This window comes from Pleurodeles waltl, chromosome 6 (genome assembly GCF_031143425.1).
Source record: "Pleurodeles waltl isolate 20211129_DDA chromosome 6, aPleWal1.hap1.20221129, whole genome shotgun sequence".
Lineage (NCBI taxonomy): Eukaryota > Metazoa > Chordata > Amphibia > Caudata > Salamandridae > Pleurodeles > Pleurodeles waltl.
The window spans coordinates 1118182617-1118208900 of NC_090445.1; the positions used below are offsets into that span (position 1 = coordinate 1118182617).

The 26284-nt window shown below is 48.3% G+C and overlaps 1 protein-coding gene across 1 annotated transcript in view; it reads right to left on the bottom strand.

Annotated features, from left to right (window-relative positions):
• VWA5B1 (von Willebrand factor A domain containing 5B1) overlaps window positions 1-26284 on the bottom strand; it is a 917148-nt gene that overhangs the window by 548791 nt on the left and 342073 nt on the right. The window contains exon 8 of the mRNA XM_069242250.1: window positions 12494-12670. Within this exon, the coding sequence (XP_069098351.1) occupies window positions 12494-12670 (177 nt within the window). The remainder of the gene's footprint in view (window positions 1-12493; window positions 12671-26284) is intronic.

Sequence of the window (26284 nt, forward strand, 5' to 3'; positions counted from 1 at the left end):
TCACTCGTTGAGTTCTGGCAGACAGGAAGAGTTGGATCCAGTCGAGGGCCTTTTTTCTGATGCCGGCTTCATGGAGTCTTCGTATCAGGGTGTGATGGGAGACTGTGTCGACCGCCGCCGCGCAGTCTAGCAGGATGAGTGCCACCGTCTCTCCCTTGTCCAGCAGGGAGCGGATGTCGTCTGTTGCGGCCAGGAGGGCTGTTTCGGTGCTACGTTTTTTCCTGAATCCAGATTGGCAGATGTCGAGGATGTTGTGGTCTTCTAAAAACGTGGCGAGTTGGCTGTTGATCGCTTTTTCAATTACTTTCACCATAAAGGGGAGTAGGGATGTGGGCCTGAAGTTTTTGAGGTCGGTGGGATCTACTGAGGGTTTCTTGAGGAGGGGTTGATCTTGGCATGTTTCCAGTTATTGCGGAAGGTTGCGGCAGCCAGTGAGCGGTTGATAGTGAGGCAGAGCTTGGGGACGATGGTGTCTGAGGCTCTGTTGACAATATGGTGGGGGCATGGGTCCTTGGGGGTCCTGGAGTGTATGGATCTCATTGTTCTCAGAGTATCTTCTGTGGTGAGGGGGGTTCAGGTGGTGATTGTTGGTTTGTTGGTGTTTGGTTTTGGTAGAGGGGGTTCTGCGCGTAGGTTGTCCTTGCTGAAACTGTCGTAGATGGTCTGGATTTTGTGGTGGAAATAGGTGTTGAGTCTGTCACAGAGGTCCTGCAAGGGCGGGATGTCTGTTGTTACACTGTTGGGTTGGGTGAACTTCTTGATGGTGCTGAAGAGTTCCTTGCTGTTGTGTGCGTTTGAAGAGATTCTTTCTTGTATAGATTTCTTTCTTGTTTTTCTGATGAGTTGGTGGTGTGTGGTGGTGGTGGCTCTGAAGTTGCTATGGGCTTCTGTGGATCTGGTGTTTCTCCAGATTTTCTTGAGGCGCCGCCAAGTGCGTCTATATTCTCGGAGTTCTGGGGTGAACCAACTGGCTTTTGTGGGAGCTGTTGTTCTTTTTGAGGGGGGCTATGGTGTTGGTGCAGTCAGCGATCCATTTGTGGAAGATGCAAGCTGCGGTGTTTGAGTCGTCATAGTGTGCAAGGGTGGGGGCGGCAATGGTGAGGGCAGCGGTGAGCTGATTGTCGGTGATTCTTGTCCAGTTTCTACGTGATGGTTGGTGTTGAATGTGAAATGGTTGCATTGGTGGTCTGTCCAGGGGAATTCTGAGATGTGACTGAAGGTAGCGGAGGTTCCTGTAGTGAAGATGGGATCGAGGGTGTGTCCTGCTGAGTGTATTGGCTCTGTCACGATCTGTCAGAGTCCTACGTTGTGGAGGTTGTCTAGGAGGGATGCGGTGTTGGGGCCTTGTAGGTTGTCGAGGTGCAAGTTGAGGTCTCCCAGTCGGGTGTAGTTGGTGGCTGTGATGGTTTGTGCAGAGCTGTAGTCCGTGATGGAGTCGGCGGAGGTAGCACGTGGTCCGGGAGGGCGGTAGATGAGGGTTCTGCTGATCGTGGATGTAGGGCTAGTGTGTAGTTTGAAGTGGAGGTATTCCTTCAGGCTTGTGGATTCTTTGGAGTCTTCGGAGTGTGTGTTCAGGCGGAGGTTGGACCTGTGGACAATGGCAATTCCACCCCCAGAGTATATGGGGCGGTCGTTCCAGATGATCTTGTATCCCTGGGAGATGGTAATAGCGATGTCCAGGCCCGAGGTGGCGTTGGTCCAGGTCTCTGTGAGGAACACGCCATCCGAGGTGGTGCTGTCAAGGAGTTCCCAGATCCTGTTAGCATGTTCATGGTGGGAGCAGATGTTGTGCAGAATGCACTTCAAAGATTTCGGTGTCGGCGTGTTGTTGCTGGTGGGTTGTGCTGGGTCTAAGGTCTTGGTGGTGGTGTAGGTATGGCGGCAGCGGAGGCAGCTGAAGGGTCCCTGGGTGTTGGCTGGTGATGCTTGCTCGCACTTGTTGTTGCATACTGGGTTGAGTGCGATGAGTTCTGCTGATGTGTAGAGGCAGCGGATGGCAGGACCAGGGGTCCTGGCGCTGGTCGCAGTCAGGTCGCGGACGGGCGCAGACAAGCTTGCCATAGGCGCGCCAGCTGTGTGGTCACGCAGCGGCCACTATTAAGTAGGGAGGGGGGAGGAGAGGACAGCTGGTAGGCGGGAGCAGGAAACAGCGTGAAGAAGGGGGGACGGGGCTGCGGGGACAGCAGCAGTGGGGAAAGTGAGAGAGAGGAGGGGGCAGGGCCGCGGGGCAGCAGTGGCGGGGAGAGTGCGAGAGAGAAAGAGAAGTGAGTGATGAGAGAAACGAGGGAAGGATAGAGGAAAGCAGAAAGTGAAAGGCACAAAAACAGTACACAAAGGAAAAATGGCACAAAAACAGTACACAAAGGAAAAAAACGAGGTAAAAAGAGAAAAGAGGCAGAGGGCAGCCAAGCAGAAGAGCAGAGTTCTCCCACTAGACACCAGGGATGAGGTGCAGGCAGAAGCCTGCGGGTGAAGGAGGGCCCCGAACTTCTGACCAAGGTCAGACGGGCTTCACTTGCAGGTGGATCTATGCGGTGACAGAGCAGTTCACTGAGTAGGTCAGTGAGGTTGCTCATCCTCCCGCTTAGCGGCCGCCATTAAGTAGGGAGAAGGGAAGGAGAGGACAGATGGGACGCGGGAGCGGGAAACAGCGCGAAAAAGGGGGGGCTTCTGGGGCAGCAGCGGCGGGAAATGTGAAAGAGAGGAGGGTGGCGGGGGCAGCAGTGGCAGGGAGAGTGTGAGAGAGAAGCGAGTGACGAGAGAAATAAGGGAAGAATAGAGGAAAGCAGAAAGCGAAAGGCACAAAAACAGTACACAAAGGAAAAACAGCACACAAACAGTACACAAAAGGAAAAAACTAGGAAAAAAGATAAAAGAGGCAGAGGGCAGCCCAGCAGAAGAGCAGAGCTCTCCTACTAGACACCAGGGATGAGGCGCAGGCAGAAGCCTGCAGGTGGAGGAGGGCCTCAAACTTCTGACCGAGGTCCGAGTTCGAATCAGACAGGCTTCACTTGCAGGTGGACCTATGCGGTGGCAGAGCAGTCCACTGACTAGTTCAGTGAGGTTGCTCTAATACAATCAATGACCTCTATGAGGATAGATTCCATGCTGAAACCTCACGGATGCCCGACTGAGTGGAATTAAGTATAATATTCAGCTCAATGTGTCCAATGATTTGACAGTTCACCAGAGATTTCAGCAGCTTTCCCAAGAAGGGAGACAGGCTTAGAGTGAGCAGATCGGCATTGGTTTGAGTGCATTTTCCCAAATGGATGGCACCTGACCCAGTTATGAGGATATGTTAAAAAATACATTAATCTGTGAGTTGGTCGAGGTAGCTGCCTTTGATAGCATATATAGGGTGGAAAGGCATCAAGAAGAGTTCCAGATTTGTCTTTTTGGATTATATGTTCAGATTCAGCTTGCATGATCTCTTCAAATGACTCAAGCAGCAAACCGTTGATAAACTGAGATCCTTTGCTGGGCTCCTCAAATATTATTGCAAGTTTGTGGAAAACTTTGCATCACAAATGGCACCTTTACGCAAACTGTTATGGAAGATGTGAACTTTGTGAGGGGGAAAAAACAGCAGGAAGTGTTTGACTCCATCAAGTACCTAAGTATCAATTCCCTAACTCGCCAACATTTCCAGTGAGAATCCCAGCACTATAACTGTGAATGCCAGAACGTATAGAGTATGAGCATCGTTGAGTCAAACCTAAGGCATTAAAAGGTGGACAGTTGCCTTCACTTCCAAGACCTTAAGCAAGATGATCTGTCTGTTAGCTGTAGAACATTTCTGTCATTTCATCTGGGGCACCTGAGTCATTCTTCACACTGACCACAAATCTCTTGTGTTGATACTGACTGTTCCCAGGAGGTGGTGCAACAGCTGCCGCTTGAGTACTGCAGGAATACAATCATGAAATAATACATTTCAGGACAAGATAACCAACCATCTGACAGCTTAGCGCCATTATTTAGACCCACCTCCTACCTGTGCACCATTTTTGCACGGGGGATTAAATATGGTGCTAGGGGCTTAGAGTAATTTTTGGGACGGGAACGCCTACCTTGCATCTCATTGACGCAAGGTGGGTTGACGCATCCAAAAAATTACAATAACTCTAATATTTTGATGCTAGATGAGTCTAGCATCAAAATATAAATATGGAGTTAAGTTTGCACCTTTTTTGCATCAAAAACAATGACGCACAAACGGCGCAAACAGAGTATAAATATGCCCCTAAGTTTAGACATTTTGGGACTACCTGTGAATATGCGGGTCAAAATGGCCTGAGGTAAAGTTTTCAGAAATGATTAGCACATTTGGTGCTTTGGATTTTCTCATTGAAGTGTGTAGCCAAGTGGATTTTCCAGTGGTTACGGTCGTGGACAATGTCATGCAGTTGACTTCCACTGCCAAATTCCTAGTGACCTACAAGATTAAACACATCAGAACTGCCTTGTATGATCAAGAGTGCAATCATCAGGGAGAATAATTTAACAAATACCACAAAGACAGTGGGTGGACTGTCCCCATTTCTTACTATTAGAGACGGGCTTTGAACTTACAAAATCACACCTCATTCAGTCATAAGGATGGCACCTTTACTGTTGTTAAAGGGAAGAGAGCCTACGTTTGACATTAGCCCCTGGAGGCTTAAGACCAAATTGCAACTTTCCCAATCTTACGAGTTTGCTACTGCCACGACAAAGCATGCATTGAAATTAAGCAACACCAACGTAAGTCAAAATCCCGATATGAAGGGGTAAAGTCTGAGGTCAAAATTGGTGATGTGGTGAGGGTGCTCATCCGCAGGTGTGTAGAGAAAAAGATAAGCAGATTTTTAGACCCTTAAATGTTGTTAAGGTCAACAAGTAGTGTGTCATAACTCAAGATGGGAAGTGTATTTCTGCATATTTACAAATGTACCTAAAGGATACAATGATGACGATGGTGGTTGTTCTGGGTGTTTTGTTGATCACACCCCACTTACGAAAGAAGATACCCACCATAGAGCACAATTCTCATGCATCTGAGTCATCTATAAAAACAGCTTCCATGATTCAGACTTGTGATGAAGCTTCATTAGAACGCTTTGAATCTATTGCTGAATGTTAGAAATTGTCCGAGACTTATACCGTCTTGGAAATGTATGCAAGGGGGCATATTTAAGAAAAGTTGCGCTGCACACAGTACAGCACCACTTTTCTTGCACCCTGTAGCGCCCCCCTACTGCCACCATATGTGTGCTGTATTTAAAATACAGTACGCAGTGGCGCAGGGTAGCGGGCAATGGAGTCACTTTTCTGACGCTATTGATGTACACTGCAGGAGTAGAGCCAAAATGTTGGCGCTACTCATGCAGAGTACATAGTGGCCCTTCGTTTTCTATGGCATGCCCCCATTTAACGCCTGCTAAGAGCAGGTGTTAAAAGTGCTGAAAAATGACGCTAGAAAATTTGTTAGATTTCCTTGCACCAATGTTTCAGCCCACCTAATGGGGGGAACGCTCCCTTTGCATACATTATGCCTGGCGCAGGCATAATATAGCGCAAAGGGTTACAAAATGGTGCAATGCATGCATTGAGCCACTTTGTAAATATGGCGTGGAGTTTTTGGCATTCTAACGCCACATTTGCATCAAAAAATGACGCTAATTTCGGATTAGAATGGCACTAAGGGCTCTTAATATGCCCCACGGTTTTTTACTTTGTTTTCTCTAGGAAGAAAGATGTGTCATTTTCGCAGATGTACTGATGGCTTATTCCTCCTGTTACCCTTCCCCCAGTTTCCCCGGCCCTTCGGATGTTGTATGTCCCATGCTCTGAACGTGCCAGTGTTCCAAATCGTCCTCTGTGAACCATTTAGATACTGACCTAGATGTTGTACACACAATAAATATACCTGCTTCAAGTTGACGATGACTATATTTTGGCTTTGGAACAGGGGCCTCTGGTGCTGAAGGGGCGCTGCTCGCAGGAAGCTATCTTTGATGCTCGGATGAGTTATTTATGGCACTGAAGGGACCAACTCAGGTACCCCTGTTTGGAAGTAGTTATATCTGACACTGAAGCTGCCCTGATCGGAGGCAGCTGTCTCTGGCGCCGAGGAAGGTCTGCTCGAAGGGAACTGTCCCTGGTGCTTAAGCACCCCTGCTCGGATGGCGCTGAAGGGGACCTGCTGGGACGGAGCTGGCTCTGGTGCTGAAGCACGCTTGCTCCGATATGTTACCTCTGGCGCTGAAGGGGGGCCTGTTTGGCGGGAGCTGTCTCTGGTGCTGAAGAACTCCTGCTCGGATGAGTTATCTCTGGAGCTGAAGTGGTCCTGCTTGGAGGAGGCCTTCCCAAACAGTGTGAAATAGCTCTTGCTCTCCGGGGCTGTCACTAGTGTCAATGGACACTCGCTAATTGGTGCCGCATCTGGAACCGAAAGGCGGTTGTTCTAGAGCAACTCCAGAGGCTAAAGGGTGATACATTGAGGAAGTCGTAGTGCTTCTGTCTCCAAGAACACATGTTTTACGTACTGTCTCTGATGCCACATGGCATTTGTTTTTGGTATTTCTTTCTGATGGCAGGATACACTTGGCCATATGATGACGATGGCTCTGGTACGGAGGAACAGTCGCCCCCGGCTGTCTCTCTAATACCGAAAGACCCCTGTTTCTTCGTCAATAATTCACGCAGATAACCCCTTTGTGCTGTCTCTGCTGCTGCCAGTGGGTGCATATTCCGCCCTCTTTAGTGAGGAACGAGACTCGTTGCTGAGTAATGTCTCTTGTGACCAGGAGCCGTATTTGGAAGACAGATAGACTTTTCTCTGCAAGCAGAGTGTACAAATCACTGACTACCGAAACGTGTGTTACAGCGTGACTGGTCGGCCTGTCGCCTGAGGGGTTGGACGGTCTCTGGGGAGGGATGGCTCTGCATGTAGAGAACAGATGGGACGTTATGGGGTAGGGAGAGAAGTGTCCCTAAAGGAGGCATGTCTCCTTGAGCAAGGGTGAGTCGGTGCTATCACTGGAGAAGAAATATAGCTGTTTCTGGAAAGGGGGGTGAGCCGCCTGGAGATGGGGAGGTAATGTCTCTAAAGAGGTGGTTACACTCTCCAGATAGGAGAGAGTACAGTCTCTCGGGGAACGAAGGCGCTGCCTCTGGGACAAGGAGAGAAATGTCTCTCAATAGACAACTCTGTCTATATAGTAGGGCTGGAGCTGTCCATGAGGGACGTATCGAGCAGTCTCTGGAGGGACGGATAAAGTATTCACAAAGATAATACTCTTTGCAGAGGGTTAAGCTGTTTTTACAGAGATGGAGCTGAATCAGCAGGAAGTATGGCGAAATATTTTTGTATCTTTCTCTTACACAAAATCTCGCTTTTTTTCTCTCTTCTCGCTCTCTTTTTTCTCACAATCTCTCTTTCTCACAATCTCTCTCTCTTTCCATGTATGTGGTGTGCTCTTTGGAGGAGGAGTTGAGTTGGCCCTGCAGGAGCATCGGAGTTCTCTCTGCAGAAGGGACAGAGGCTGTCTCTGGAGGGAGTGTGCTACAGTGCTTAATTTGTAAATAAAAACGTGCAGGTGCCCAAAGCTCTCCACTGAAACACACGGCTGCTACAGTTATATGTGCGAGCATGGAATACTGAGGCAGAGTAATCCTGAAGCTATCTCGGGTCTCTTTCATCCATTAACAGCCACTCCCTTCCCCTTCAGCTCACTCTTGCAGCTTTCCGCTTTCCGCTTTCTCCCTTTGTGACGCTTTTTCGTTTTTCTCTCCCTCCGTCGTTCTCATATGTGCCTTTTGCTGCAGGAAATGCTTAAGGCAGAAAAATAAGTACTATCCTAAAAAATAAGTGCTGGTGCCCCGCACAGGAAACCACTGGCTAAAATTAAGCACTAGTGTGCTATCTTGTCTTGGGACAGATGGGCTGTCTGTTGTGGCAGGATTGAGCTGTCTTTAGAGGAGGGAAATATCTCTCTCGCTGCTGGACCTATTGACCTGTGTCTGGGGGAAATAATGGTGTTGTCACTGCAAGAGGGAGAACGATCTTCGCAGGAGAGCAGAGCTGTTTTCTCTGCTGTACTGAGGGGCAGATTTCTGGAAAGTGGTGCAGCGCCCCTTTTCCTGCGCCCCTTAGCACCCCTTACAGCCACCATATGTGCGCCATATTTAAAATATGGCACACCATGTGCAGTGTAGGGGGCAATAGCATCATTTTTCATGATGCTATTGATGTATTCAGCAGTAGTAGCGAAAAATATTGGCTCTACTCCTGCAACGTAAATAGGGCCCCATTCTAAAAAATGGAAACCCCCTTTTAACGCCTGCTCTTGAGCAGGCGTTAAAAGTGCCGTAAAAAATGGTTCAAAGAAATCTCATAGATTTCCTTACGCCATTTTCCCAGCTCCCCTAACGTGGGAATGCCCCCTTTGCATACATTATGTCTGGCGCAGGCATAATGTAGCACAAAGGGTTAAAGAGTGGCGCAATGCATGCATTGCGCCACCCTGTAAATAAGGCGCAGGGATATCAGCCTCGTTGACCCACATTAACGTCAAGAATAATGACGTTAATGTGGCGCAAGGTGGCGCTAGGGCATTATAAATATGCCCCTGATGGTGTCGTCTTTGGCGGTTGAATGGAGTTGCCTCCTCGGCAGGAATGAGGCTGTCTGTGCAGCAGGAGACGGAGACGCGTTTGAAGGTGTCTTTTCTGTAGGGATGGGCTGCCTCTATATGAAAGGTGGAGTTGACTCCTCAGTAGCTATGGAGCTGTCTCTATATGAGATGTGTGGAGCTGACTCCGAAGGGGCTGGGTTTGGGTTTCATCTACAGGAATTAAGGATGTCTCTGCTGAATAAATTGAGCAGTCCCTTCAGTAGGAGCGGAGCTGTCTTTACAGCAGAGAGGTGGTAGTCTCTGCAGTAGGGAATGAGCTGTCTCTGCTGGAAAGACTGAGCAGTCTCTACAAGGAACTGTAAAGCTGTGTCTAGGGTAGGGACTGGGCTGTCTGCAGTAGGAATGGAGATGCCTTCACTGGATACACAGCTGTCTCTGCAGAAGGGATTGGAGAGAGAAGGGAAAGAACGATGCGACTGCCTCGTAGGTAAAGATGGAGTGTTTTCTGCAGGAAGAGATGGAAATGTCTCTGCTGGAGGAATACAGCAGTCTCTGGAGGCGAGATGTGGCCTTCTCGTAGGGAGTGGTGGAGTTACCTCTAAAGGATGGACGGACCTGTCTCTGCTTGAATAACAGAGCTGTCTCAACAGGAGTTATAGACCTGTCTGTTCCTGCTGATGGGTCTCCGCACAGTGCCGTCTCTGCAGCCGAACGAGACTTTCACTTGTCACTAATTAAATAAGCCATGAGCAGCCGTGGCAGCGGCGGCGCCATCAGCAAGCAGTTAAACTGCAAGAGGAGAAATCCCGACAGGCCGGAGGAGAGGAGATGTCACCATTACCCTCGTCTTGTACAAATTGATTAATTGGGTATCCATGGGTGTGTGGGTGTAGAGGCCGCCAGAGGGGCCCTAGGACGGAAGCAATGCTACCCTCCGATAAACAGCTGGCTGCTGCACACCATTCGTATAGTTTATTCCCCCGCCCCTCCCCCCTGGGGACGGACGGTGTGAGAGATGTCTAAAGCACCAGCTCCCCGACAGCTGGGAGAGATGCGCTCACTTCCCTCTGCCTCTCCGTCACATCTCGGCCCACCATCGACGCACCAGCTTCTCCTGACGCTTATGAGGTCTCAGAGAGCAGTAATGGGAAAAGCATCTCTACAGTAATATAATCTTCAGAAACGCAGTCATGCCCGTGGCCGACATGACCTTTCACAGCACGTGTGAGCAGAGGCCTTTCCCGGACTCGCTGAGGGTCCCCATCTGTCAATAAATGCTCTTTTCTCTAGGTGCCACCTGAACGATAGAGGGAACATTGTCGAAATCTTTCCCCGCGGCCTCTCAGATCTCAGTCCCAAGCTGCCTGCTGACGTCAGCGAAGGTCCCCAGGGAACAGTGAAACTTCTCCCCTGAGTTAGCAGTCAACAATCTTGTCACAATTGCTGTCCAACTGCTGGTGAGCAGCTCTGGTAAATAAGCTGCCCTCCGCTAATGAATAAACTTGGTACACAGCAGCCCTTCTGCGGGGTGACAAACCGGGCACAAGAGCTACCCTCTGCTGAGCAACAACCCTGATACAGAAGCTGCTAACTGCCGCCCAACAATCCTGGAAAACAATTTGCCAATGTAAACTAACAAGCCTGTCTCACGAGCAGTCCAATGCAGAGCAACAACAATCTTCTTACACAGGCGACTCACTGAAGGTCAACACATTTGGCCGCCAGGTTGCCCTACTGCTGTCCAACATCAATGACACCAAAGATGAACCTCAGCAGGCCAATGAATCTGGCACATAAGCTGCCGCTGTTAACCACAAACACCGACACTGAAGATGCCACTGCATGCTAATCATTTTAACATGCAAGCTGTCCACTGCCGACCAAGAACCCTGGTACAGTAGCTGCAGCCTGCTGGCAAACATTCTTGGAAAACAAACGGCCACTGGAAGCTAACAACCAAGTAGTCATATTACAGATCAACAACACTGGTTCATAGGCTACCCACTGAAGTCCAGCATTTAGCTGTCGAACAGCTGTGGCGCTGTTGCTGCGCCACTGCAGGCCAAAAACCATGGCAGCTTCACACCGTTAAAAACCACCACTGACACTCCAGCTGCCGCAGCATTCCAATAATGTTGATACTCAAGCTGTCTCAGTGTTAACCAGCAACCCTGGCACAAGAGCAGGTTGACTGTTGGTCTACAACTCTGAAGGACAAGCTGCTTCACTGCAGGCGATCAACCTTGCCAACCACAAAGCCCCTCTCAAGAGAGAGACCACGGCCTGGAAGATACAAGAGGCTCCACTTTAGGCTAACAGCCCTGGCAGACAATTAGCATAACTGTTGTCAAATGATCTTAGCACACAGGCCCCCAATGTGATTCTGTGCAATGCAGGGCAACAACCCTAGCATCCAAGCTTCTACCATGCTAGTCAACAGAGCGGGCCCCTTGCTGGGCACTCTGGTGAGTGAGCAATCACTCCTCTCAAGCCTAAGCCTTTGGCTTACAGGATACAAGATATTCTCCACTGCAGGCAACAACTCTGTGAGGAGGATGGATGGAGCATCCCCACTCTTAGGCCATGACTTCTAAGGTGTCTCTTCTCCATTGCAGATCACACTGCACTGCAAGAGGACATCACAGGCGGGAGAAACAGGAGCTTCTTAGCTGCAAGCTATGGCTTTTGCATGCCATATTCTGCCCTAGCTGGTCAGTAATACATTGACCCATAGGTTACAGGAAAAGCTAATGGAAATGCAGGTGTCTGAATGGGCTGTAGGCATCTGACAGTCAGATATCAGATCAAATTGGTCAGGGTGTGCAATGTTAATCAGATGTCAGCTGCACATACCACTAACAGACTCACGTAAGAGGAAACAGGCCTATCACACATAAGACTGGGGCCTACGGTGGGTAGTAAAAAACAATTCTAGTTGCCCCAAGGCATGGGATTGAGACAGTCTTGATGGAGACGAAGCTATTAACGTATGCATACCAAGGAAGACTTTTCTTGTGGGTCATGCTAGCTTTAGGCATACGTTTTAATTAAAACCTAACCCATTGTTAGCTAAGCATCATCTGAATTTTAAGGCGGACATCAAAAGAAGAGCTGATACTCGACGACCCAGCCTAAGCACAGGGTTCTAATACCACAAGAAAATACATTCAACGTCTTCAGCAAGACTTGTGAATGCCTGCTTAGCGCTGTGCCCGTATACGGAACTCAAAACCCGGGATTCCAACGGGTTGCACACTTTGCCCTGAGGACCATTCTTCGCTGACAGTCTCCGGAACCAAGTGAAGGTCCGAGGGGGTCCAGTACTTTGGACCTTAAACCTAAGATCCGACTCCGGCTATAACTGCGAGAAATTCAGTTTCTGACGTTGGCCTTTCTGAGTTTCTGTGCTGAGAGCCCATTGCAGCTAAATTAGATTTAGTCCCTCTAAAGCACTCGATAAATATTTAAATCTGTGCAAGAGATGTATCTCACCAACTCTGTTATTTTATTTAGCAACATTGAATTCTGGTATTTTTTAGCCAAACTTACAAGACAAAAGTGAAAGTATAAATCCAGCACTCAAGTTGCTACTGAATTACATGTCAGGACTGGCAGAAGGTTTCAAACTTGAGGTGGGGTCACTTTAAAGCAATGTGACTGATCTAGAGTGGTCACTAGAACACAGGTCCTTTTTCCTAGACCACCCACATCTTGGTCTGTATCCCTGGCTTTCACTGGCCTTATGTTTTTTAAATCAATGCCTCCAACCCATTCTCTTCCACTACACTGTGAGTGGAAATTTCCACCCAGTCCATTTCCTCTGAAACCCCCCTCCCTGGGGATGGAGTTGTCCATCCCATCAGCCACCTCACCTTGACGCGGTTGATGTTCACGCCGCTCATGCTGCCACTGCGGTCCAGCAGGAAGATGTACTCTCCTTGGCTCCGGGTCAGGTCCGTCACGGCGGAGTGCAGGTCTGGGCAGAAGTTCAGCATCACCACAGGGTGGTGGGAGATGTCCTTATTCAACCTCTTACGGATTATTTCTACCTACAAAGAACAAATCAATAGCCTTTGAATTTCTCGAGCATGAGTTCAGACATCCTTTTAAGAACTACAATGCTGCAGAGTGGATTTTTTGTTGCCTTTGTATTTTTATATAGCGCAAGTAAGACACGAGGGCATTGGAGTGCTTTACATGAGCAGCATATTACGTTACACAAGGTCACCTTCATCAATTTATTAGGCACCTAAAGATTAAGGGGCAGATTTGAGAAAAGTGGTGCTGCACTAAGTATAGCTCCACTTTCTTTACACCCATTAGCGCCCCCTACCGCCACCATGTGTGCGCCATATTTAAAATACGGTGCACTACGGCGCAATGTAGGGGGTAATAGCGTAATTTTTTTGATGCTATTGATATACTCTGCAGGAGTAGCACCAAAATGTTGGTGCTATTCCTGCAGAATACATAGGGACCTATTATAAATAATGGAAGCCCCCTCTTAACGCCTGCTCTGAGCAAGCATAAAAAGTGCTGAAAAAATGGTGCAAGGAAATCTCTTAGATTTCCTTGCGCCATTTTTTAGATCCCCCTAATGGGGAAATGCCCCCCCTTGCATACATTATGCCTGGCGCAGGCATAATGTGGCGCAAGGGTTTACAAAGTGGCACAATTGAAGCATTGCGCCACTTTATAAATATGACCCAGGTGAAATGCCACTTTAGTGCCGCCTTAGCATTACAAATTTGACCCTATGGAGGTGCTAAGGGCTCCAAAATTTGCCCTTAAATGATTTGCCCAGAAACACAGAATGTTGAGATGACCCCTGGACTCGAACCAGGTTCCCCAGGCCCATGTGGCCATTAAACATATCAGCTCCTCCACTGAGAAGTGCTCAAGAGTGCGACCACATACAACTCATTTCAGTTCATAGCTCAGTGGGAAGCATGGAGCCCTTGTGCTTTCAGAAACACGCACCACAGCAGGCATAGGCTCATACTTCTTGTTAGTTCTTTCATTACGAAGAACGTCTAGCATTGTGTCAGGCACTGCTTCAGCACTCGTTTCAATGCTTTGCCTGTTTTTGTGATGGACTTTGTGTCCTTAGTCGTGTTAGATGGATAGTGTTACACACATTGTGACAGGCCAACGAAAGGTCATTGGCGCTGTGCCCGTTTTATATCATACTGAGAAAAACACAAACGTGATGGGTGGAAGACTTGTAACCAGTCTCAGCTACTGTCATACGCCCAGGGTCTCATTCTGTACATTGTGTTTTGCTTAATATGCATTAAGTACATAGGCCAGCCTTATGCATTTATGCCGTGGTCCCGTAATATCATGCAGTGCTTTGGTCACTGTCTAGTGCCATGTTAGCGTGCAAAGCACTGGATCGAACACTCTAAGCTCAGGAAATGTGATCGATTTTAAATCACGTGCGGGAATAGGCGCAGTATCAGATACTATGTCAAGCAGAGCATCAACGACTGTGTCTGGCAGACACATGTTTTGCTCCAGATTAGGTCAAATCCTAAAAATATTCTTAAATAATAGAAAGAGGGCAGAAAAGGTCAACTAAGGAATTCAGTCGAGAACACTTTGGAGGAACACCTTTGTATCTCAGACGAAGTGCCCAGCATTCTGGCCATTAGGTAACACACCTCGATACTGCTAGGTGGTCCCTACGTCCTCATTGATCTGGGAAAAGACCTGAGGTATGTGCCCTAGGTCTGAGCTTGGGTGTCTGCTTGGTCACATTAGTCTCCCTGCAAGACCACTTGCTGATATATGACGTAGGAATTGTGAAGCAAAGCGAACTGGCTCAGTTGAATGCTTTGAATATGGGGTCCTATTGCTTTTACTTACATATCCACCGGATCAATACAGAAGCCTATGGCCCAACATGTTACATGGCAGAGATCATGACATTTAGGGGCAGATTTAAGGAAAGTGGTGCTGCACCCATTGCAGCGCCACTTTCCTTGCGCCCCTTAGCGCCCCATACTGCCACCATGTGTGCACCGTATCTAAGATACAGCGCACCATGGCGGAGGGTAGGGGCAATAGCATCAACATTTTTGATGCTATTGATGTTCTGTACAGGTTTAGGGCCAACATTGGCGTGCTAACCCTGAACAATACATGGGGCCCATTGTAAACAATGGTGTGCCCACTTTTAGTGCCCACTCTGAGCAGGCGTTAAATGTGCCCAAAAAAATGGCGCAAAGAAATCTCTTAGATTTCTTTGCGCCATTTTCCAGCTCCCCCCCCCCTAATGGGGGAACACCCCCTTTGCATACATTATGCCTGGTGCGGGCATAATGTAGCACAAAGGGTTACAAGGGGGCAAAATGTATGCATTGCACCATTTTGTAAGTATTGAGCAGGGAAAAGGCCACCTTAGCGTCACCTCAGCTTATAGGAAATGACGCTAAGGCGGCACTAAAGTGGGGCTCGGCACTCTTAAATATGGGTCTTAGATCAACATTAATGCAAGAGTAGGCAGCTACCTAGGATACCCCCAACTAAGGTGTACACGAATTTCTAAAAAATATTGAAGATGCTCTCACTGAAAATGAGAAGAGGGCACTACATTTTGCTTAAACCATGAAAAATCCTTTCAAAGGCCCTGGGTATAACAACATTTATAGACATATATCTTGCATACATGTGCTATAATGAAATGTATATCCCCATATGTGGTAAAAGGTGGTGTTATCATGAAATGTAAAACCCCAAGATGGGCAGAAGCAAGAGTTATAACCTTGTGTGTAATGAGAGGATTTCTATTGATATCTACAGCCCTGAAGGATTAGAAGAAGGACTTAAATTAATTTGTGTAGCCCTACAGTGAAGGCTCAGCAGTTATAATAACGACAGTAGATCCCTCCTCCAACTCTGTAGGGCGTGAAGTAGATGTTATAATTACATCTACAGTACCTATGGGAGGGAAAGAAATGTTAACAAAGTACATATCCTTTCAGAGAGCAGAAAGAGCCTTTAGAATGAATTTTTTACCCGCTTTGGGGAAAGACATGCTATAAAGGAATCTAATTTCTCCTATAGAACAGGAAACGTGGTGAAATGTAATCTTTTACTTCTTGTGCATAGAGACAATTGTGTTTATGTTAAACTGATTTCAGGAGGATTTAGACCTTGAGCAGTTTCTCTGGGAACTCTGCCTTTTTTGTGTGGTGTTTGCTTTTTCATTTTGGCGACTGTTGGAATATTTGGATATCTGTGCACTAGGAATTTGCTAAATACACCACAGTGAATGTGCTAATATCTGGGGAATAACTCATTATTTCCAATTGACACGTCTGATGTTTATGTAATGCCCAGCTAAAATTTCACAGACTGAGCCAGTGACAAAAAGTCAAATGACATGTACGGGATTTGGGTGAGAAGAAACAGCCTGGCTGGGGCAGGGCCATATCCACAAACAAGTACACACTAGCGCTCTGCTTTAACATGAGCAACACACTGCCAGAGATCCTGCCTATTTGTGTGTGTCCATTTAGTATTAGCTTCACCCTTCTTGCGTTCTTCAGATACGTGAACGCGTGTGTCTCTGGAATTAACACTGTTGTGGGGGTCATTCCGACCCTGGCGGTCCATGACCGCCAGGGCCGGGGACCGCGGAAGCACCGCCAACAGGCTGGCGGTGCTTCCTGGCCTATTCTACCGCCGCGGTCAGAAAAGGGGAACCGGTTTTCCCCTGGCCAAAGGAATCCTCCATGGCGGCGCTGCTTGGATTCCGACCCCCTTCCCGCCAGCCTGTTCCTGGTGGTTTACACCGCCAGGAAGAGGCTGGCGGGAACGGGGGCAGTGCAGGGGCCCCCTAACAGGGCCCCATAAAGATTTTCAGTGTCTGCTTGGCAGACACTGAAAATCGCGACGGGTGCCACTGCACCCGTCGCACCGCAGCAAATCCGCCGGCTCCATTCGGAGCCGGCTTCATCTTTGCTGGGTCTTTCCCGCTGGGCGGGCGGGCGGTCGCCCGCCCGTCCAGCGGGAAAGTCAGAATGACCGCCGTGGTCATTTGACCGCGGTGCGGTCTTTTGGCGGTCTCCGCCCGCCGGGGTCGGAATGACCCCCTGTATGTTTTTTCCCAGGAAGCCTCAAACCAGAAAGCTTGCCCAAAAAATAATTTGTCTCCATGAAGACCCCGATGAGGGCACATTTCAAGTTATTTCGTGTACAAAAAAGTCGCTGGGTCTGGGGACTGATGCCAGTGCTAGACTTAAGTCTTGACAAAAGGCTGAAGGGGATATCTATCCAGCTGAACTAAAGTCAGTCTTGTACTGTTGAAATATATTTCACCCTAATAATGCTAAATCGCCAATATTTAGAAAAATGTAAATGGTGAAAGGAAAAGTATAAAAAGTCGACTCTCTAGTTGGCTGTTCAGAATTTCCAACAGCGCCAATGAACAAGCAAACATACTCTCTCTCTTACTGTCTCTCTCTCTCTCTCTGGCTCGCTCACTCTCAAGAGGGCTCGCTAGAGAAGGGACTGCAAATGGACATAATCACAGTCCGGGAATGCCTAAAGTTGTCTGTCACAGAGCTCTCGATAAGTCATGTCTCTAACACACACTACAAGCATAGCATAGAAAGAGCATTGTCCAAGAAGCCCACATGTTCTATATAATTCTTTATAGCTAGGTATCACAGAAACACTTCCCATATTGAAACTCCAGAGACTAACATACATCAACCATGGCCAAATTACAGTCATAGTTGGGTAGTAAGGCACCCACCAAGACGTTCTACCACAAGTGATGCTGGCGAGAGTATCTAACAGAGGAACAGACACAAACAGAACACAAGTGCTGCAACATCCTGAATCAGACTCTAGTCTGCGATGGAAAGCTCGGAGGTCAGGTCCCCCTTAGGAGTATCAGTCCATACCAGTGGGAGAAAGAACACCATAAAAATGTGACTAACATAACGTAAAGCACACTTTGATAAGAGGCTGGTATCCTGATGAAACTTACACCCCCTCCCCCCACGGCACACAGCAAGAAGGATGAGGACCGACCCGACAGAGACATGTATACTGACTGTCCCTATTTTAGCCCATAGTCCACAAGATCTGATCTGAGTGTGTTTCATGAACATTTCAGAGTCTAGATTATTTCCACTGTATACATATCCAACCTACTCCAGAACACGCATAATTCTGTGCTCTGCTCCATAAATATACCCCACTTTTTATGAGACGCTAATAAAGTGGCATCACCCCCTAAAACATTCTTCTAGGCTGACCAGCCTGGGTAGTTTTTATGGTCTGGCTTGACAGCACAGCTTTCACCAGACAATTATGCGTTCATCACTAGAGAAGGACTTTGGCTCTGCCCACATGTTGGGAGGTAGGAGTAAATGTTTTTATTGGGCAGAAGTTGTGTGCTTTCACAAAAAAAGCTTGCCCACCACCAGCTGTGAATATTTTGTATATGGATCCATATGCCTACATTTGAACTTTCAGGGATACACAAATAACATTGAAATGCTATTAAACTGCCTTGGATAACTAGATAATGCATGTTATTTTCCTCTGGCAGTAGCATAGTTAGGAGGAAGGCAGTCATTAACCTACATGGATTTTTAGGTGTGGCTTGACAGTGCAGCTGTCACTTGACCTTTTACCCTATACCACTGTTATTCTCAAGTTCTTTTCTTCCACACAAATACATATATATTCCCATGCTATTTACTTGTAATGCTTTACATTACCATACAACATTTCTTTGAAGCAAACCTATTGGGATTGCCAATGATTGTTATAAAGAGCAGGCAAAGTGGCTTACTGAGTTAAAGTTTGCTGTTCTTGCCTGCAATGGTATGAATGTCACTCGCTCGAATTCTGGTATCACAGTCTCAACTGTCCATTTGTCTCAGTGAGGTCCATTGAGTACTATAAATATGGTAACAGCAACATAGTCCATCTGTAGTGCTTATAACAGTTTTGATATGGTATAAGTGCTATATCAATAAATAAGCATTAATATAATATGACTAGGCAGAACTCTCTCAACTTTATGCTGAAAGGTTTGGGTGCCATCCTTGGGTCTGCAGATGAGTGAACTTCACAACTTCTTCTGCTTTTTCCAAACATCAAACTCCTTCATAATCATCCTTGTGAATTAGGAAAAGAAATAGGGGGTCATTACAACGTTGGCGGTAAAAGCCGCTTACCACCATGCAGAAGACCGCCAACACACCGCTGCGGCTGCGGAATTCCTCCACGGTCATTATGACCCACAGCTCGGAATCCGCCAAAATTTAGACACCCACACAAGTCCGCCACACCAAAGGTCAGTGATAAACTGGCAAAAACAAAACCGACACCGTCACGCCAACAGGAATACGCCCACACTATCACGACCCACGAATCCCCGCGGCGGTCTTTCAACCACGGTATTCCATTGGCGGTACACACCGCCGCACTCAAAATACACACAATCTTACGAAACACAACCACATTGGACAATTTAAAATACACACACCTGATACATATACACACACCACTCACACACATCCAATACAATATAAAACACACCCCCACATCACCCACAAACCCCTACTACCAAAAATTCAGAAAGAAGGCCAGAGAGAGACACCACAATCTACAAACAAGCATCCACAGGCACTCAACACCATCACCCACATAACATCCACGCACCTCACACAACACACCACTAAATATCACCCCACACATCACAACACACACCAACCCCCACATCACCCACACCACCCCATGGCACGGCAAAGACACCCCAGGTTTTCTGAGGAGGAGCTCAGGGTCATGGTGAAGGAAATCATCCAGGTAGAGCCACAGCTATTCGGAGCACAGGTGCAGCACACCTCCATAGCTAGGAAGATGGAGCTATGGTGAAGAATCGTGGACAGGGTCAATGCAGCAGGACAGCACCCAAGAAACAGGGATGACATCAGGAAGAGGTGGAATGACTGACGGGGGAAGGTGCGTTCCGTGGTCTCAAGACACCACCTTGCGGTTCAGAGGACTGGCGGCGGGCCCCCACCTCCTACCCCTTGTCCTGGGATTCATCACTGGGGTCAGAAGGCATGACAGGTTGGGGTAACCAGAGTCACCTGCAAAAGGCGAGGGACAACTGTTAGACACACACTAACTCTTAGGTATATCCCCAGACCCAGACAACTATTCCCACAGATTTGGTTCCAGGTGCTCACCTAATAGCCACACCCGGTCCCATTGTTCCTAAGAAACTTTTCTTGTCCACCCTTGACCTCTTTCCCTCACCTCCCCCACCCCGTCAGTCTCCTAGGGCCAGACTCTCCAGGTCCCAACCTAGCACCTCAGCCACAACATCGGCGGGACCAGTGGTGCCAGTAGTCACCGGATTATGGAGTGCACCATGCAGCAGGGCAGGCAGTGTGGCAAGGAGCTACAGCACGGACAGCCCCCCACCTGTCAAGCATCAAAAGTTGGCCAGTGCCTGGCGGGAGAGGGGGAAGACACCAGCCACCAAAGCCGCTCACAGGGGTACAGTTGGGATTGTGGAGTCAGCTGCAACATCTTCCAAGGTGGGGAAGGGGCACAAGAAAACAGGCAAGTCTGGGAAGATCAGCACGGCGGAGAGGACCGCCATCAGCCCCGCTGCCCTGGAGGCGACCGCCATCAGCCCCGCTGCCCAGAAGGCGACCGCCATCAGCCCCGCTGCCCAGGAGGCGACCGCCAGCAGCCCCACTGCCCCAGACAGGACCGCCAGCAGTAGCCCAGCTGCCCAGGAGGCGACCGCCAGCAGCCCCACTGCCCCAGACAGGACCGCCAGCAGCAGCCCCGTTGCCCAGGAGGCGACCGCCAGCTGCCACACTGCCCCAGACAGGACCACCAGCAGCAGCCCCGCTGCCCAGGAGGAGACCACCAGCAGCCCCACTGCCACAGACCGGACCGCCAGCAGCTGAACCGCTGCCAAGGACACCGCCGCCACAAGCACCACTGCCAAGGACACCGCCGCCACAAGCACTGCTGCCAAAGACATCGCTGCCACAAGCACCGCTGCCAAGGACACCGCCGCCACAGGCACTGCTGGCAAGGACACTGCCGCCACTAGCACCGCTGCCAAAGACACCACCGGCACAAGCACGCTGCCAAGGACACTGCCGCCACTAGCACCGCAGGCCCCTGAGTGCCAAAAGCTCTGATGCTACTGAGGCCGCAATGAGCAGGATGAAGCACTCTGGGCACAAAGCCCCTTCAGAACCAGTGGAGAAAGACATCCACTACCTCTGTCCTTGGCAGGATGAAGCACTCTGGGCACAAAGCCCCTTCCAGAACCAGTGGAGAAAGGCATCCACTACCTCAGTCCTTGGCAGGATGAAGCACTCTGGGCACAAGGCCCCCTCCAGAACCAGTGGAGAAAGACATTCACTACCTCTGTACTTGGCAGGATGAAGCACTCTGGGCACAAAGCCCACTCCAGAACCAGTGGAGAAAGGCATCCACTACCTCAGTCCTTGGCAGGATGAAGCACTCTGAGCACAAGGTCCCCTCCAGTACCAGTGGAGATTGACATCCGCTTGAGAGACTGTGGCTTTTGCACTCCCCAGGATAAAGCAGGGGGCAACCCACCCACTGTAGAGACTTGAGAGACTGTGGCTTTGCACTCCCCAGGATATGGCAGTGGGAAAACCACCCACTGTAGAGACTTGAGAGACTGTGGCTTTGCACTCCCCAGGTTTGAACAGTGGGCATGAGACCCCCTTGTGGATTTGGCGTTGTGCACTCATCCTACTGAGGTGCCCACCCTTTCCCTTTCCCCTGAGGTGCCTGTTTTATTTCTATCTGATGCCCCTGCAGTGTTCTGTCCGTCTTGTTCCGGTATCTTGTGTGGGCCTGGCCCATGCCTTTTGGGCCCAGTGATCCACGGACTATGATGGTGGACTCCCTTGAACTTGTGTTCTTGGTATATTTAATTGGATATAGTATAAATGTATATATTTGTAAATATTTTGGATGTATGTAATTGAATATATCACAATTTTTCGACTTATTTCCTTTTGTCCTTGCATTCTTCCAGGGGGCCTGGGGGGTGTAACTGTGATGTATCATGATGTATTAGCGTGTGTGTTGTAGTGGGTGAGGGTGGGGGTGTTGCGTGTGTGTGTCACAGTTTTTTCCCTCCCCCCTCCCCTGTGTCGTAGGTGCAGTACTCACCGTGGTCTTCGCCACCGACGTTCGTGCTCCTGGTAGAGGAGCAGGAAGATAAAGGCTGGAAAAAGCAGGAGCTCTGGTTCCATGGCATCCTGGTTCCTCGTGGGGTGTGCAGAGGTGAGCGTTTTCCGTTCGAAGTCCTGTTTCTGCCGTGTTTTTGTTCACGGGGCATCTGCCCCGGAAAAGGTGGCGGATTGGTGGGTTGTAATTCTGTGGGCGGTACATTGTCCCCCCCTGTCTGTTGATGGTGACCGTCGCTGTGATTGTTTGTACCGCCGTGGCGGTCGGAGTGTTAAAGTGGCTGTTTATGTTGGCGGTTTCTGCCACGGTCGTAATTCCATTTTTTTATCCGCCGGACTGTTGGCGGTCTTACCACCGCTTTAACACAGACCACCAGGGTTGTAATGACCACCATAATGTCAGTATTATTGGTTCGCATTGATTCTGCATTGCCAGCAAAACTATTAGTCATGTCCTACAGCCCCCGCCACCCCCATATTGGAGAACCTCCTAGTCACTATTGTTGTACTGTTTTCTGCTCAAAGTGATACCTACATATGAATGGCCTCCTCTTGGCCTTGTCTCACATTTCTTCCTTAAGGTGGGTGCTATGGTCAGCTGGCCACATGATTAGTTAAACTCCTACCCTTCGTAATGTATGCTGTAACATTCAACAGTAATGAATGATCAACATGCTGAAATATTCTCTCAGAGATTATGAACATTGACATTACTCTGGAGGCTGGGATCCCTTCAGATTCAATTGGGTCTCCTCTTGTCTAAGTTTCCAATAAACATCTAAGAGAACTCTCAAGCTCTGAAGGGCCCTGACAAGCTGATCTGTCCTCTTGATACATAATACAAAATCCATCTTCCATTTAAAGTCCTTGATCATTCGCAATTGGAACTCAGTACTAATAACAGCAATTAGCTGACACTCATGCAGCAGATCTACCCACCTTCCAGAAGCTTTAAGACAATAGCTGTCTCTTGAGACTTAATAAACAGCTAATCAGAGATCAAGAGCCTGATTAAGGGGCACATTTATGAAAAGTGGCACTGCACTGAGTGCAGTGCCACTTTCCCTGCACCCCTTAGCGCCCCCCTACCGCCTCCATGCGTGCGCTGTGTTTAAAATACAGTGCACCTTGGCGCAGGGTAGGGGGCAATAGCGTAATTTTTCATGAGGCTATTGATGTACTCTGCAGGAGTAGTGCCAAAATATTGGCACAACTCCAGCAGAGTACATAGGGGTCCCATTATAAATAATGGAAGCCCCTTTTAACACCTGCTCTGAGCATGGAATGAACTTTGTGGTAACCAGCAACGTATTGTCCCTGCTGTCATGCCATAGTACCATGTTTGAAATATTATTTTACATCATCGTCCTAAATCTGCAGTGTTGGACCTGACATCTTTGGCATGGTTTTCCCCCAGCTTTTGGCCTTCCAGTCTCCTGTTTCTGCTGACTTTTTTGTGTTGGGTTTAGGACTCTGCACACTTTACCAATGCTAACCTGTGCTAAAGAGCTTGTGCTCTCTCCTTTAAACATGGTAACATTGGCTTTACCCCAATAGCACATTTCACCTACATATAAGTCCCTAGTAATGTGCTACTACATGTACACAGGGCCTTTAAATTAAATGCTACTAGTGGGCCTGCAGCACTCACTGGGCCACCCACTCCAGTGACCCTTCAACCATGTCTCAGGACTGCCATTGTTCTTAAATTACCATGTCAACCTGGCAAAAATCTTTTGCCATCCAAAAAACCTTCCTTTTTAACATATATAAGTCACCCCTAGTGTAGTCCCTGAACAACCCAGGTGACAGGGTGCAGTGTATTTAAAAGGTTGGGCATGCACTTTAAAGTTTTACATGTCCTGGTAGTAAAAAAAAAAAACCCTAAAATCATTTTTTCACTACTGCAAAGCCTACCTTTCCCATAGGATGTCTTGGGTTACCTTCTTACATTTAATAACTGATAACTTTCAATTCGGAGCAGGTAGACAGCTCGAGTTTGGAGTCTAAAGAATTGTAACTAGAAGTCCTCTTTAATGGTAAAGTTGAATATTTAATCACAATTCTGAAAATGCATCTTTTAGAAAGTTTGAATTTTCTTGTCCCAGCCATTGTGCCATCATGTCAACCTAGCAACCTGACCTTTTGTCAGTACCAAACCTTCCTCTGTAATACGCATGTCACCCCTGGGGTGGGCCATAAACAGCCCAGAGGGCAGGGTACAGTACATTTAAAAATTGTGACATGTAGATTTAACTTTTACATGTCCTGGTAGTGAAAACACTTTAAATGTGTTTCTCACTACTGCAAGGTGTATCTCTTCTCTAGGATATCACTGAGTTAACATTACACTTAATAAGTGATAACTTTCAATTGGTAGCAGGTTGAAATCTCGCGTTTGATGTCTAACAAATTGTAATTTAAGGCCCACTTTAATGTTAAAGGTGTATTTTAAGTCACAGTCCTGAAAATGCCACTTTTAGAAAGTTGGCATTTTCTTGTCCCATCCACTTGGTGCCTGCAGCCTGATTACTGGGTAACATGACTAGGTTTAGCTGGCAACTGGTCTTTATGTATTGCTCCCAGCCAGTGAAACAAATGGCCATGGGTGGGAACGATTGTCCATCTCTTACTTGATGAGGGGAGAGATATCATCTACTACGCTTGCACATCACAAAGGCTCTTCCTGAACACACTCACAAAGGGTTTGAACCAGAAACAATCTGGGGACAGGGCAGGAAATTCTAACCCCCCCTGGGGGTGGAAACCCCTAGAACCTTCTCCTAGTTCAAAGTGGGCACTAAGTATAAATATTCGATCTAGCAACACAACAGGATGATGGACGGAGGGCTGAAACCTTTCAAACACTCACCCCCAGTCACAAATCAGGGTTAAATCAATCATCCTTTTGCTCGCCATGCCACCCCAGTTTGGACCCAGCCATATGCAAATCAGTCTTGACCCTGTTCCCCATGAAAACAGTCCAGTACGAACTGCCAGACCAGGTCCTCCATGGACTGGAAACAAGCATTCTAGGACCTGTTTCGGGATATCACCGCTCATCAGCCAGGCTAGCCTTAATCCAGAGGCACAGTGAGCAAGGGACCCACGTCTGGTCATATCCTTGCCACTTAGGGCAAACATAGCAACACAATAAGATGGTGGACAGAGTGCTGAAACCTTTCGAACACTCACCCCCAGTCACAGATATGGGTTAAATCCATTGTTCTTTTGCTCACCATGGCACTCCATTTTGGAACCTCCCATATGCAAATTAGTCTTGCCCCTGTTCCCCCAGTAACAGTCCACCCTAAATTGCCAGACCGCATCCTCCCTGGACCGTAACAAGCATCCTGGAACCGGTTTCAGGTTATCACCTCTCATCTGCCAAGCTTGCTTGAATCCAGAGGCACAGTGAGCAAGGGACCCACATCTGGGCATACCCTTGCCATTTAGGGCGAACATAGCAGCACAACAAGATGATGGACAGAGTGCTGAAATACTCACCCCATGTCACAGATTTTGGTTAAATCCATTGTTTTTTTTGCTCACTATGCCTCCTCAGCTTGGACCCAGCCATATGCAAATCAGTCTTGATCCTGTGCCCAAGGGAACAGTACAGCCTGAACTGCCAGACCGGGTCCTCAGACCTCACTCTTCATTACTCACCTGGACCTGTGGAAGACTAAGAAGGACTGCTGTGTTGCTCTGCAAAAAGGACTGCTACTTTGTTACCCTGCTTCTTGCTGCCCTGCTGCCTGAGTGAAGGACTGGACCTGCATCTTGAACCCAGAAACACCAGAGTGACTCAAAGGGCCAGTTGGCTACCCTCATGATCAGAGCCTTATGGAGAGAACAGGCTCCAACAACCTTGAACCTAACACCTGGACTATCTGTGAGTCCTGTGTCCCACCCAAGTGGTGCGACCCCAGGCCAAGACCTTTGGAAGTGTGCCGGAAGGTGCTTAGCCAGCCCATCGGGGGTCCCAGGAGAATCAACACAGCATAACGCACTGCTGTGAAAGACTGCATCAGAACCACTGCACAGGACTTGGCATCGCCACAGCAACTTTTCAGAACGACCGCTGCATGATGCATCTTCATGCACGGATACTGCCTCACCATTGCAGCTCCTCCTTGGGAATGCCGCTGTATGACGTATGTCCACACAGAGATCTCTCAACATTACTGCACCTTCCTTTGAACAGCCGCTGTGTGACGCATCTCCACAAAAGAACCTTGCATCACCTCTGCTGCATAACACACCCTTGATGCTCGACTTCACATTGCTCCACAACCATAGGCTTAAGGTACTTTTTACAGTGGAATTAACCTGGTCACTGTAGCTGGCCCACAAACGATTGTGATTGATCTGAACTTGTGACTTTGTACAGGTCTGCTGTGACCAGATAGCCACTGTTGGCATTTTGTTTTTCTAGGC